A 15,520-nucleotide genomic window follows, 5' to 3' on the forward strand; every position below is an offset into this window, starting at 1 on the left:
TTACCAAAAAAAAGAAAACGTTGGCCATACAAAATACCGAGTGTAGCCCACAACATTAACAAAAAGTAAAATAAATATTGTAATAAAAAAAAAAAAGGAAAAATGGTGGGCTATCTAGAAAACATTGTAAATATAACATGTGTATTAAATGGAATAGAAAAATCACTATTATTTGAAATAAAAACTAATCAATTTAGTTCTAGACTTGGGATATCGTTAATTTAAAATAAATTAGATCGATGTTACTTAAAATTAAATTAATTATATAAAAATACCATTTATTTTTGTATAAAATTATTAAGGGTGAATAACAATTTACTCCTGTGATATTGAAAATTAGCACATTATCCTCCTATAAAAAAAATATAGCAATTTATCCCTTTGTGTTTTTTAAAATGAAGCAATTTACCTCCTTAGATAGGGAGGTAAATTGTTTCTTTTTAAAAATCATATGGTGGTAAAGTGTTGTATTTTAAAAAAAATATAAGGAGGTAAATCGCTATTTATTTTTTCATAAGGAGGTAATTTGCTCATTTGCGATATCACAAGGGGGTTGCTTGCGTTTTTCTCAAATTATAAATACCTATAAGATATTAGTGCAATGTCATTTAAGGGGTTTCTTTATAAAATTTTGTCATTTAATAAACGATGTATTATGATTACAACTGTATTTTCAAATATTGTGTTTGTAATTTTATAAATAATAAAAAATATTTGTTTGATTAGATGTAATTTAGATAAATGTACCCAAAAATTTATCCTTCTAAAATTTCATTTGTGTGTGTTGATCTTACAAGACCGCGAACTCGAACTCGAACATTCCCTTGTTTTGACCAAACAAATTCTCCCCACTCCACTATAAATTGCTATATACACACATTTAACACACACACACTGTAACATAGAAACCATAACTCATCAAGAACTTCCCTTCACCCACGCATCATCGTAAAACAAGAATCCCATACGAACATTTTGTCGTAAATTCACGCCCCACTTCGTCACCTTCTTGTTTTCTTTTCCTTTTTGCTTTCCCTGCGAGTTCCTTTGAAGGAAAAGCAATGGGCGACGCCACGCTACTTCCAGATCGCGGAACCGAAATTCTCATCCCTGTTTGCGCCGTAATCGGCATAGCGTTCGCCCTCGTGCAGTGGCTGTTGGTGGCCAAGGTGAGGCTTTCAAACGGAAAGGACTATGCAGGCGGGAGAAGTGGATACACGGAGGCCCTGATTGAGGAGGAGGAAGGCGTCAGTGATCATTCCGTCGTCCGAAAGTGCGCCGAAATCCAGTCCGCCATTTCCGAAGGTAATCTTGTGTGTTGCTTACTTGCATGTATGTATGTGTGTGTGTGTTATATGTAGTAACCTGTATGCTGTGGGAGTTATTGAAATGGAGCTTGTGTGTTGCTTACTTGCATGTATGTATGTGTGTGTGTGTTATATGTAGTAACCTGTATGCTGTGGGAGATATTGTAATGGAGGAAAGAGAGGGTTTTTCTTACTTTCGAGATGCTTACTTCCGATGATGAGTGGATGGATGTTGAGTGCTTTAATTTTTGGGTACTTTGTTAAGGTGGGTTTCAAGCCGTTTACGTTTGATTCAATTTATCGTATCTTTATGTATGCCTGTATCTGAATATTCTTGTGTGTTTATGCGTTTAAATTATGAAATTGTGTGATTTTGAGTAAAAGTTCTGAGTTTTGGGTGTTTGAACCTCAGATTTTCTCCCCCTTCTCTTTTCTCGTTCATGTTTGCATATAGTCTTAGATAGAATGCTCAAATTGTTCTGTGAAGGCTGATAAATGTTGGTGTGAGTTACTTCGGTTCCTCCATCCTTTTTCTGGCCTTATTCTCTCATTTTCTGATTTCTTCCCTTCTCTTGAAGGTGGGAAATTCGTGGTTTCTCTTCTTTTTTAACTTATTGGATGATTTCTTATAATGCCTTAATAGTCTCTGGGCAAATGAAAATCAAAGTTTGAGTTTTCCTTTCTGGTAGGCTTGATTGATTAAAAAAATGCACTTGTCTTTCCATTTTGTCAAGCCCCTATGATGTGATGCTCTTGTAAAAAATCCTGTTCTTTTTGCTATTTGATAGTTCTCATTGTTTATGATAATGGTTTCTTTATTGACATGGGTGGTGTGGACCTTGACTTATTCGTTAGTCCTCTTAAATTATTGTAGTCGATACTTGAATTCAACATGGGCATCATTGATAATTTGATCACGAATTCTTTGCAGTTTAGTTGTTCATCCACTGGGCTGTAATTAATTATGTTCAAATTTTGCAAAACATTCTTTTTCTCTTTTATGATGCATTTGTTGTCATTATTTTCACATTAGATTTGGTCAATCTTGTTCACATGGGATTATTTTTCTTGGTAATTTTCTAGCAATGTTTAGTACCTAATACTTCTTTGTTCTCTGCTTCATTCCTGCATAATTCTAACATTAGTGCTAAATAAGTAGCAAGGTCTGATAACTCTGACTGTGCTTGCTGTCTTTGCATAGATATTTGATGGAGTGCTTGAATTAATTTATCCAAGTGAGTATATATGGGCATCTTGGGAGCCCTTATACAGTTATACTCTTATATAACTGAAATTTATCTCAGAAATAAATAATAGTGATACTAATAGTAATAGCAACACTGCAGACTGTATTTAGAATTTTGTCTTTTCTTTCGTCATTGAGTGAATTCTTTATCTTAGTCTTACGTACACTCTTTAGCCTTATTCATTCTCCAACCGCTAAGAGATTCTACTGGATGTGTAAAAAGAGTTGCTCTCAACGTCCCAAGGATGTCCGAGTTTTTATTTTCATTTGTCCCAGAATGCTCATCCCTTCCTTTAAATTAGTGTAAATATTCATTTGAATCCCATTTCTGACCTTTTGTTTAAGATTTTGGGAAAGAAAATAAAACAAAATTTTCCACATACGCAATCACCGTATGTGGAAAGAAACACGATTAGGTGCCATTAAAACTCATGCTTTATTAATGAACCTGCATATGGTTTTTTGTCTTAAAGAAAGAAATGGGATGTTTTCTATTATTGATTTTAGCTTCACTTTTTACAGGTTTTATGGTTTTATTAATTCTGGAGTATGGTTTTGGAAGAAACTGGCTACTACTTGACTTTTTTATTTTACCAGAAAGTTAAACATGTCATACTTTTGTAGGAGGGGGAGTGTATTTGATAGTATATAATTTTCAAGGCGGAGGATATCATATTTATTAAATGAGTAATGCTACTTTAAGACTGCCTTGATCAATATTGTAACTTCCAATTTTCTCCTCTTCGTCTACTTATTTCTTTTCTTCGGAAAGTTCACTTTGGAGATCAGGGACGCAGAATCTGCTGTTGCTATCACAATATATATTTGTTTCCACAGCATTGTGTTCGTAGTGGAGAAAGAAATGAAGCACCCCAACAGTTGCTGTTTATTGGTTGAAGGTTCCAGCCCTCACCTTTACTGGGATCCTTCTAATAAGTTAATTGTGATTCTACAGGTGCAACATCATTTCTTTTTACGGAGTACCAGTATGTTGGAATCTTCATGGTTGCTTTTGCCATATTAATCTTCGTTTTCCTCGGCTCTGTGGAGGGATTCAGTACAAAAAGCCAACCTTGTACATATGACAGTACCAGAATGTGCAAGCCCGCTCTTGCCACAGCTGCTTTTAGCACATTATCCTTCCTTCTTGGTGCTTTTACATCTGTGGTCTCTGGCTTTCTTGGAATGAAAATTGCAACCTTTGCTAATGCCCGAACTACTTTAGAGGCTAGGAAAGGTGTTGGAAAGGCTTTCATTGTTGCATTTAGATCTGGTGCAGTCATGGGTTTCCTCCTTGCCGCAAATGGTCTTCTGGTTTTGTACATTGCCATCAACCTCTTCAAGCTATACTATGGTTCTGACTGGGAAGGCCTGTTTGAAGCTATAACGGGTTATGGGCTTGGTGGATCTTCAATGGCTCTTTTTGGCAGAGTTGGTGGAGGTATCTACACGAAAGCTGCTGATGTCGGAGCTGATCTTGTGGGTAAGGTGGAAAGGAACATCCCAGAAGATGATCCCAGGAACCCTGCGGTATGCCTAGTAAAATTAGGATGCTCAAACTTTCTTAGTTATTTACTTTGTTCATCTGCATCTTATCTTTCGAAATTGTTACAGGTCATTGCAGATAATGTTGGTGATAATGTTGGAGATATTGCTGGTATGGGATCAGACTTATTTGGCTCGTATGCAGAATCTTCCTGTGCAGCCCTGGTTGTTGCTTCCATATCATCTTTTGGGATCACTCATGACTTGACTGCTATGCTATATCCTCTTCTAGTGAGTTCTGTTGGGATCCTCATTTGTTTGCTGACGACATTATTTGCAACTGATTTCTTTGAGGTCAAGGCTGTTGAAGAAATTGAGCCCGCACTAAAGAAGCAACTTATTATATCCACAGTACTGATGACATTTGGAATAGCAATTGTTAGCTGGATTTCCCTTCCATCCACCTTCACAATATTCAATTTCGGAGTGCAGAAAGAAGTTAAGAGCTGGTGAGTTTCAACATCTTTGGCCTTTTCGCCATCATTTTTGTGCAATCATTCGCATCTTTACCATGAAGTGTTTTACCGAGTCTCGCTAGTAGCTGTTTAAGTTTCAAGAATTACTTTGCCTGATTGGTAAATATAGTGAAGTTCTCAACCATGTTGCTCTCTCTCTCTCTTTTTCGCTGTGATGTTTGAATATATAGAAAATGTGCGCCTTAGGTCATTCCAATTTCCAAATAGCATATGATTCTGTGCTTTCAGGGAACTGTTCCTATGTGTCGCTGTTGGTTTGTGGGCTGGGCTGATTATTGGATTTGTTACAGAGTACTACACGAGCAATGCTTATAGGTATCTTTGCTGACACAATTATCTAGCATAAAGCAATTTATGAATGTGAAATATTTTTAGACATGTCTTGTCTTATTCTATTCAGCCCAGTACAAGATGTTGCTGATTCATGCCGCACTGGAGCAGCTACTAATGTTATTTTTGGCCTTGCATTGGGATACAAATCAGTTATCATCCCAATTCTTGCTATAGCAGTTAGCATTTTCGTTAGTTTTAGTTTTGCTGCAATGTATGGTATTGCTGTGGCTGCCCTAGGAATGTTGAGCACCATAGCAACTGGTTTGGCCATTGATGCATACGGCCCCATCAGCGACAACGCTGGGGGTATTGCTGAGATGGCCGGCATGAGTCACAGTATTCGAGAGAGGACTGATGCCCTTGATGCTGCAGGGAACACCACAGCAGCTATCGGCAAGGTACTTTTTTTGGTCCATGATACTGAATCTTGTACTTGGCCAATCAACTTGTTTCCAGGAGTGTCTTCTTACCCTTATTTTCCATCTGTAACAAAAATACTTAATCCTTTTTTCAGGGATTCGCAATCGGGTCTGCTGCTCTCGTATCCCTTGCTCTTTTTGGTGCATTTGTGAGCCGTGCAGACATTTCAACTGTCGATGTTTTAACTCCAAAAGTGTTCATCGGTTTGCTTGTGGGTGCTATGCTTCCTTACTGGTTCTCGGCCATGACAATGAAAAGTGTTGGAAGTGCTGCTCTCAAGATGGTTGAAGAAGTGCGTAGGCAATTCAACACCATCCCTGGTCTCATGGAAGGAACAGCAAAGCCCGACTATACAAATTGTGTCAAGATCTCTACGGATGCTTCAATAAAGGAGATGATTCCTCCAGGTGCCCTCGTCATGCTCACACCTCTCATAGTGGGCATTTTCTTTGGTGTGGAAACTCTTTCTGGTGTTCTTGCTGGAGCCCTTGTCTCTGGTGTTCAGGTAAGCTCTTTGAATTTATCATCATTACCCGTTAGATGCCTGAGCAGATGTGCTGGTTCTGTCAAAACGTTCATCATGGTTGCTGCATATTTCTACTGCATTCTCCTGCGAACATTGTATCACTTAAATTGACACATAACATAAAAACTCGTACGTAATGTCAGATTGCTATCTCTGCATCCAACACGGGTGGTGCTTGGGATAATGCCAAGAAATACATCGAGGTAAACGTTTATTCTATTAGATACTTATCATGGTGAAGTATATTGATTGTGCCATCTTAACCTACTACTACTGTGCCAACGATCATGGGACAATAACAGGCCGGTGCGTCCGAGCATGCCCGAGCCCTCGGCCCCAAGGGATCCGCTGCACACAAAGCAGCTGTTATCGGGGACACGGTTGGCGACCCTCTCAAGGACACATCCGGGCCATCATTGAACATTCTCATCAAGCTAATGGCCGTGGAATCGCTAGTTTTCGCCCCCTTCTTTGCCACCCACGGTGGCTTACTTTTCAAGATCTTCTGAAGTAAGGCTGCCCTGAATTCTTAGTAACCTTATCTCGACGTATGATCCTCGGTTGTCTTCCTGATTTCTACCCATTTGTAAGATCAAGGTTCCAAACAGAAGAGTTAACATCATTAATGGTCAAATCTTGTGAAGAGAAATTTAGTGTGGACGCTGTTATTGGAGTTTTTGGTATTGCTTTGTTGGTTAAGGGTGATGAACATGGTGACAATAATCAGTCTTTCACCTGGCAATCTACGACGTCGTATGTAAGGAATTGGGGAAGAACGTTCGCTCAAATTGGGACAAGAAACTAGGGAAATTTTGTCAATTTTCTTTCAGACCTCTCTCGACAAATATTTATTACGGTGAAATATTTTTATGAGTCCTTTATTTGTATTTTCGGCCCTATTTTAATTTATGTTTATCAAATGCACTATGATAATCCCTCGTACAGTAAAACCTCTATAAATTAATACTTTATAAATTAATAAACTCTCTAAAATAATAAAATCTTCCGATTCCGACTTGGGCTTTTGTAAAAAATTATCAAATTCGATAAGATAATAAGATAATAATTTTTCAAAAAATTCCTTTATAAATATTAGGTTTCATTAAAACTCTAAATTAATAATTCATGAATATTACAATTATAAATATTATGGTAATTTGCTAAAATATAAAGTCTGTAATGCTTTATGCATTTGATCATTCATGGATGATTTTGTGATGCCTTTTAGATGAGAAGACATGGTTGGGTGTTATCAATTATTTTATTTTTCATATTGAGATTTATATAGTATATGTTTCATTCATCACACATGAATATATTACAACAATCTCTCCTAAGATTTAATATAATTATAAATAGTTTCTTCTTATTTGAAAAATTATCATTACTTTCATATTTAGTAGTCGTCTAACAACTAGCCGAATTCATTATTTTTTGTTAGATTTTCAATCATTTTTTATGGTGAATTGATCAAAATGCCTTTATGAATTAAGAGTTATAATTTTATTTATTATAATAGTTTTTATATGGATTAATGGATATTTTTTTTTATAATTATTTAAAATTTTCTATCCACCTCGTTGGATTTTGTTTTACAAGTTTTCAATTTTTCAAGAAAAAATACAGTAAGGGTAAAGTTGACAATTCAAAACCATCATCTAAGGATTATATACTTCAATAAAATATCAAAGATAGTTGTAATTATGTCAAATTTTAGAAAAATTCGTTAGTAATTTATCCCGAGTTTTAACGAAATTTAACTAAATTGTGTCGTGGTGGGAATATTTTATTAATGAAAGGTAAAAATTGAAAATTCGTGTACTTTAATAATTTTTTAAAAATTAAAAAATAGAGTTACTTCTTAGATGGAGAGAAAAAAAGAAATTTGTGAGATTATTAAAAAAAAATTAATATTACTATTTTGATCAAATTTGTTTTAAAGAAAAGAAATAAGTTTAAGGGTAAATTTGGGCATTAAAAAATTGGTAGGACAAGAGTTTTTGTTATAATAGTATAAGTAGATATAAAATAGAAATATTAATAAAAAAAACTACTAATTATTCAGAAAAATAAATAAATTTAATACATGCAAGTTCAATATATTCTTTAAATTATACAATGCATTTTGATAAAGATGGCAGAAATACATTATAATAAAAGCAATATACAGGAAAATCTCTATAAATTAATAACCTTGGGACCATGAAATTTTATTAATTTAGAGAGATATTAATTTATCGATAAATTAATATTTTATTAATTAAAAGATGACTTTTTAAATTCAACAAATTTAGTACATATGTATTAAAAATAAATGAATTCATATATGTTTCATTGATTATATTCATGCATCAATCAATTCTTTGTAACTAATTAAATATATTTATGTATAATATCAATTCATTGTATTCAATTAACTATTATATTCATAGACGCATGTATCAATTTATTGAAATTACTTAAATATACATGTTTACATTAATTTGTTGCACTTAAATAACTATTATAACCAGTTAAATACATTCATACATGATGAATGAAACATATACTATATAAATCTTAATATGAAAATAAAATAATTCATAACAACCCACCATGTCTTCTCATCTAAAAGGCATCGTAAAATCATCCATGAATGATCAAATGCGTAAAGCATTACAGACTTCATATTTTAGCAAATTACCATAATATTTATAATTGTAATATTTATGAATTATTAATTTAGAGTTTTAATGGGACCTAATATTTATAAAGGAATTTTCTGAAAAATTATTATCTTATTATCTTATCGAATTTGATGATTTTTTACAAAGGCCCAAGTCGGGACCAGAAGATTTTATTATTTTAGAGAGTTTATTAATTTATAGAGTATTAATTTATAAAGGTTTTACTGTAATCAATGTTTAAAAAGAAAAAAATCAACTCACAAAAATAAAGCAAGAATATGTTGATTGAAATTAATGCAAACTTTTCCGGGTGTATGTTTTTGAATTTTAATATCTAGATGTGAAATATATTTATTACTTCAATTTTCTTTCCTGAATGATTAGAAGTTTGTAAACAATTTCCGGCGGATTTCTCAACACACTTGTAGTTCCTGGTGAGATCTCTATTTTGTCATTATAATGATTTCTATAATTGAAATAGTTACAATATTTACATAAAAATTACATTAATAATAATTAGTTATAATATCTAGGATATCAATTTTTCCGAAGTCCAAAGAATTATCAGACCAGAATGACCAAGAAGCCAAGCCTACTGAAGCTAAAAGATAGTTTGTGTTACGGAAATGATTACATAATGTCTTAATTTATGAGTATTTATAGAGCAAGATCTAGAAGATAATTGGCTTGAATCTAATTTTATTGGATCACTGCGTGTGTTAGCTACATAACGGAAAAAGAATTTTAAGATTTGGACTTATTTAGATGAAGGTATGACATTTTGACCAGGCCTTGCCCAGTCTGTCCGCATATCTAGGGATGCAATTATTTGCTGACTAAATAGCCAATTCCAACAGGATCTCTTGAAGTTAATCAAATATTTTTACTATGATGTATCTTAAGGTGTCTGTCACCTATACGACGTGTCTTTCCTATTGTATGATGACTCAGGTTCTGAATTCGGCTCATTCGTTGGGCTTGCCAGATTAGAGAAAGAAATAGTTTATGAACATTATACCTTGCTCTTGACCCAACAGAGCGTTGGCCTGCTAGGCACTCCTAGTGGGGGCCTACTACCTTACTCTTCGGCTTTGAGAAAAAATGTTTGAGGAGGTATCATCACTCCCCTCCCCAATTGAGCAAGAGAGAAGAAAGGGGAGCCAACTCTTATGCGGATGGGACTCCTTACCAATTTTTCTTTTCCCGATTTCACACATTTCCTTTGCCTAGTGAGTCTCCTCCTTTTCTTCATCTTTTTCTCTTCTTTGAAAAATGATTTTTTTACTTACAATCTCTATTTTTGTCTCTAAAGGTACTAAACGTTTGCAGCTTTCTAGGGATTTTTTAATTTCGTTGCTCCTCTACCACCTTTGTTAGGTACAATTTCCTTCTATTGCTTTATCTTTTGGAAGCGTCGTTATCTCTAGAAGTTTCCTCTTGTGTTGCGAACCCTCCTGAGCAGCTTAAGTACTCCGTTAGGACTCACTCTGTTGCTTTCCAAAACTTACTGGAATATTTAAATGTCTATCTTTCTGATCCCCTCAAATTAGTCCGCTTTACTATCCTTCATAGTATTGGACTGATCCCTAAAGAGGCAAATATGGATCCAACTGCCGATATACTTCTTGTAGCCTTCTTTTCTTATTGTTTTCCTACTGCACAGATGTTTTAACTTTATGTTAACAATTGTTTTTACATGTTTTCTAGTAGAAAAAATGTTTGAGAAGTAGTTGCGAGATAGGACTAAGAAAGGAAAAGGGGAGAAGATCCCTGTTGCTTGATCCTCTAGTAAGAGAACCTTGTTGAAGAGTCTTCCTTCTACCCCAGCCAACTCTGCCTTTACAAAGGATCCCAAGGGCAAGCATCCTGTTGATCCGCTGTCAATGTCCTCCAAAAGGGCTAAAGGTTTCTCTGGCTTTCTTGTGCCACCTTTTACTCGCACTACTATGTGAGTTGGGACTCCTCACCCTACTGAAGAAATGGTGGCTAAGAAGAAGGTCCTCCTTGACTGTACTTTGTCATAGAGTCAATCCCTATTGTTGGGGAGGGAGAAGAAGCTTGGGTGCAGATTTCTTGAAAAGCATACCACCTCCAATGGAAAAGAAGTACGTGGACAATTTGCCTCGGATGAAAGCTATTAAGCGTTTTACTTCCCACCTCAGTAGGGTGATAATACAAGCATTTATAAATTGCAATAAGTTTTATCAAATTTTAATGAGAACTTAACTTGACCCGCTCTGATTACAGGCCATTGTGCTGGGAGGCGAACTGCTTAGCTGGTTAGAGATATAATGGTTCACCTAGTGATGTCCTTGTGAGCAAGAGCAGTTCGATCAAGTAGGCCTTCAGGACTTAGAATGTTTGCTGATAGGTTTTTTCCTGTGCAAAATCTTTAGTATTTCTCAACGAATGGAAGAAGGGTAGGCTGCAATCTGCCAAGTGGAATATGAACCACTAAGAGTAGCTATATGGCCAACCAGTTTTTGTACCTCTTTGAGGATGGTAGGAGGTTTCATCTCCTGGATTGCTCGTATTTTATTTAGACTGACCTTCATGCCTTTCTCAATCATATAGTTGAGGAGTTGTTCGCTTCAGATTCCAAACACGCATTTAGCTAGGTTCAACTTCATATGGTACTTCCTTGTATCTTGAATGTCTCAACAAGATTAGTGATTCGTGGTCAGCTTGCCGGCTCTTGACTAGCATGATGTCGACATACACCTCCATGTTGTATCCAAGTTGTTCTCGGAACATATGGTCTACCAACTGCTTATAGGTAGCACCTGCATTTTAAGCCAAATGGTATAATAATATAACAATAGGTACCACTGACGTGGTGAAGCTTATTCACTTGTGGTCATTAGGGTTAAGTATAATTTGATAATATCCCTACGATCTCCATTAGGCTTAACAGTTCATGACTAGAGGTGGAATACACCAGCTGGTTTATTCGAGCGAGAGGATAGAAGTCTTTAGGGCATGCTTTATTAACATCTCTAAAACCCACACACATGTGTCATCTGTTTCCTGGCTTGGGGACAAGCACGATATTTGATTACCACTGGGAAAATTAAATCTCCTTGATGTGCCTCACAGCAAGGAGCTTACTTGTCTCCTTCTGGATCACCTTGTCCTTCTCAGGACCAAAATGTATTTTCTTCTACTTCACATGAGGGAATGACGGGCCTAAGTTCAAGCTATGCACCAACAGTAGGGTCAATTCCTACCAAGTTGTTGGCTGACCATGAGAAGGCATCCACATTTTCTTGCAAGAAAATGGTCAGTTGCCCTCCTAACTCAAGACTGAGTTGAAAGGCGATCCTGATAGTTTTGTCCTGCTCTCCTAGGACTAGCTAGACACTCAACAGCTCTTCTTTGTACCCGGGCAGAGATCTCATTTCAAATTTAAATACCTATCAAAAGATAAATATTAATCAATTATAATAATTATATATTTTAAATTAATTAAAATTATTATGTATTTAAATATATTATATTATAAATAATATTCAAAGTTAAATTACCATTATAAATATAAAAATGACTAAAAAATAAACAATCATAATTAATATATATTAGTTATTTAGATGTACAATTATATATCAAAATAAAATTAACCCAATGCCCACCCTCACCCTCACCCCCACCACCACCCCCTGGAAACCCTCCATCACCCACCCCCATTCCTTCCCCTACTCCCCGCCACCCCTCATAGGAAGGCGACAACGATGTTGCCCCCAACTTGGGGATGACGTTATTATCGCCACCTTCTACGATGGTGGGGGAGCCAAAGTGGGGGTTGGTGGCAGGGCGCGGAGGGATGGGGAGATTGTGAGTGGGTGGTGAAGGGTTTGCAAGGGTGGGGTAGGGTAGGTGGTTAATTTTAATTTTTTTAAATTTATATTTTTGTACATATAATAAATAATATATATGAAGCATGGTAATTTATTTTTTTAATTAGGATTATACTTTATAATGATTGTTTAATTTTAAATATTATTTATAATAAAGAATATAATATATTTAAATTAATTAACAATATATGTTTCTTATAATTGATTAATATTTATACTCAGATAGATATTCAAATTTGAAAAATGAACTTTAGTATTGATGTGAGCAAAATAAATATGGTGCTCGGTCTACTTGGAGCGCGAAGTAGTAAAAAAAATGCTAGAAGATAAAATGTATAAATGAGTGAAAAGGAAAGTGTTATTGCTTGAATTTTTAGTACAAGAAAAAGATTGGCATCTAAGAAGCACCCTAAGTACGAAATGCAATAGTTCCTTTAAGCTAAAGTTGTAGTATGTAGATTCAAAGTATATAAAAAAAAAAAAAAAAAAAGAAAAAAAATAAAAAAAAAAAAAAAAAAAAAGAAAAGAAAACATGTCATCTCCCACTGGAGGGGGGGGGACTCTCTATTTATAGGGAACTCTAAATTGGTTAGAGAAGAACATGAATGTGAGGGAGCATGATCTAAAAATTATTAGATAATGTTTAATCCCTCTCAAATTCAGTGGAGAGTCGCCAACAATTAGAGGATCCCCGTCCCCCCTAATCCAGGGAGGCACTTGGAGGATCCCTTTCGGATTTGGGGGAGTCAGTTAGAGTCCGTTGTGGATGAAGATCTCATTTGAGGATAAGGATGTTTTCCCAAATTTTCAAGGAGGTTGAGAAGACGCCCTTTCGCAATCTTTGTCCAAGCTTTTAGGGTTTAGGTTACTTTTCTTTGGAGGCGCCATGCGTCCCCGTGGGGCCTGCTGGTCCTTATCCGATTTTGTGAGGTGAGCCTCCAGAGATGGGCTTTGACTTTGGCTGGGGGACTTCAAGTGCCTAAACTTCCTTTTGTGCCTGTGAGGCCTTCTTGGATCGAGGTCCTCTCAAATTTGGGTCATTTCGATTATATTTAGCCAATATATTTCTAGGTTACGCTTATCAGACTCTTGGACGCGCTCTACCTAGATTGGGCTTCCTGGAGGTATTTTGGGCCCTCTCCTAAACTGTGCTTCCTTAGGGGACACCATGAACCTCGCATCCATTTTTTCCTTTTAAACCGCTTGAACTTCTTTGGGCCAATTCATTTTTATGGGGATCAAGTACATTAATCTTTATTATGATGTTAATTTAATTTTTAATTTAACTTATGCAGGATTAAATCTTTTTATACTTTCCAGTATTTTAATATTAAATAAATATATTAAAGAAAAGAATTATTTATTTTTTAGGATGGAGAAAAATATAAAAAACACAAAAACATCTCAAAATTAAAAAAAATAGAGGGTGATTTTACAAAATTATAGAAGATATTTTAGTGAAATTGAGTACAAAAAGAATTATTTTTCTTCAAATTACAAAGGGTTTTTAGCATATTTGTAAAACATGGGGATTTTAACCCCTTTTAAAAAATATAAAGGAGTAAAATAGAATTTGGATATTTATTGGTCAAGTCAACTATCATTGACTAACGATTTTCAATTAACATTTAACAGCATAGGACCAATAGTTTTAAAATTTTAGGATGTTGGTACTAGAAGCATCAACCCCGTAAGGTAAGGAACCAAAAAAGAAAATAATCCTATCTAGTGGGATAAAAAATGCAATTTTACCTAAGTAAAATGTATAGCAAGGAGGGTCCAAAGTACAAATACCAAAAAGTTCATGGGCATGGAGTCTTAAATAAAAGAGTAGAATTGTTATTACTACATTGCAATGTGTGTTTGTTGGTAGGTTGGTGGTGGGCGACAAGCCCCATGTGACTAAATTCTAATTTTGTCACGTTACATTCATTGATTATTTACATAGTTCAGACCAAATTATTAATAAATGACAATGGACCATTTTATATTTAATATTTTTTTCTACAGTGACTGAAAGTGACACAAAATTCAAAACTGGTACTCCAATTTCATAGTACTGTCCATTATTTATTGCTACGGTGCGGATTGAATTTTTTATCTTATTTTATATATCTACAGTATATATATAAAAATAACATGATTTATTTTATTTAATAAAAAATTATAGTTATAGTGTTTATATTAATTGAAATAGATGTAATATAATTTCAAGTAGAAAATGAGTTTTCTTATATACTAGCTATATGAACACGATCGGTATGTGTGCAAAAATAAGTATGATTTTTAGAAATTAAATGGATATGATCGTAAAAAATAATTTAAAATATATATTCGAGTTTGTTGTACTTTGTGGTAATTTTTCAGCAATGTTTATTTTTTTATGTTTTTCTCTAAAGCATTTTAAATTTTGAAAGGAGCCCGACTTTTTTTACATAGAAAGTTTCGTGAAAATTTGTATGAAAATATAAAAATAAATTAAATATTAAAAAAGAAAATAACCTATCAAAAATAGGTGAGACATCAAAAGGTCCCTCTCCCTTAATAATAAGTATAAATGTCAGTAATTTGTGGTACATTTTACATGCGTACGTAATTATTTAAAATTAGCAAGTGTCGCGCATCCTATGTATGTGCATAATTTTTAAAAATTATTTGCAATATAATATTCTATAAATTATATTATTTATTTTTCATAGAGGTAAAAGATACCTAATGTGTATATATATGATAACATATAAATATTTTGATTTATGATAATACGTAAATTGGAGAGATAAAAAAATGTATGAGAAAAATAATTAATTAATTTAAAAGTTCTAAAAAATAACACGCTAAAATTAATTTGGACACTTTAATGGTCCTTTAAATAATATATAATATAAATTATCCAATAAAGCATACAGAAATAATAAGTTAATGTACATATTCGATTTACAAAAAGGAATTGATAAAATATTAGAGAGAGAAAAATGCATGAAAAATTAATGCTATTTTAAAACAAAATATGATGGGATCTGACTTTCAAAGGTTGTTTGGTGCTCGACTCCTGAGCTCGAGGTACAGGGAAGGAGTTTGGGACCTATACAAAGGAGAGGTGTCAGCTTTGATCGGGCGTGAGCACTCTGACGTTCAAGTTAAGTCGTG

The 15,520-nt window shown here is 34.4% G+C and overlaps 1 protein-coding gene across 1 annotated transcript; it reads left to right on the forward strand.

Annotated features, from left to right (window-relative positions):
• On the forward strand, positions 871–6,740 carry LOC105162240 (pyrophosphate-energized vacuolar membrane proton pump). The gene is made up of 8 exons (XM_011080235.2): positions 871–1,305; positions 3,509–4,083; positions 4,168–4,547; positions 4,803–4,889; positions 4,975–5,305; positions 5,422–5,832; positions 5,997–6,056; positions 6,156–6,740. Exons 1-8 carry the CDS (start codon positions 1,062–1,064, stop codon positions 6,360–6,362), a joined length of 2,295 nt encoding a protein of 764 aa, XP_011078537.1. The 5' UTR covers positions 871–1,061; the 3' UTR covers positions 6,363–6,740.

The sequence above is a fragment of the Sesamum indicum genome, linkage group LG5 (assembly GCF_000512975.1).
Source record: "Sesamum indicum cultivar Zhongzhi No. 13 linkage group LG5, S_indicum_v1.0, whole genome shotgun sequence".
NCBI lineage: Eukaryota > Viridiplantae > Streptophyta > Magnoliopsida > Lamiales > Pedaliaceae > Sesamum > Sesamum indicum.

Excerpts from the sequence above, each read along its gene's own strand:
- LOC105162240 (XM_011080235.2), top strand. The coding sequence starts at position 1,062 with ATGGGCGACGCCACGCTACTTCCAGATCGCGGAACCGAAATTCTCATC. Across the intron at positions 1,306-3,508 it reads CCAGTCCGCCATTTCCGAAG|GTGCAACATCATTTCTTTTT; the intron begins GTAATCTTGTGT and ends GTGATTCTACAG. Across the intron at positions 4,890-4,974 it reads TACACGAGCAATGCTTATAG|CCCAGTACAAGATGTTGCTG; the intron begins GTATCTTTGCTG and ends TATTCTATTCAG.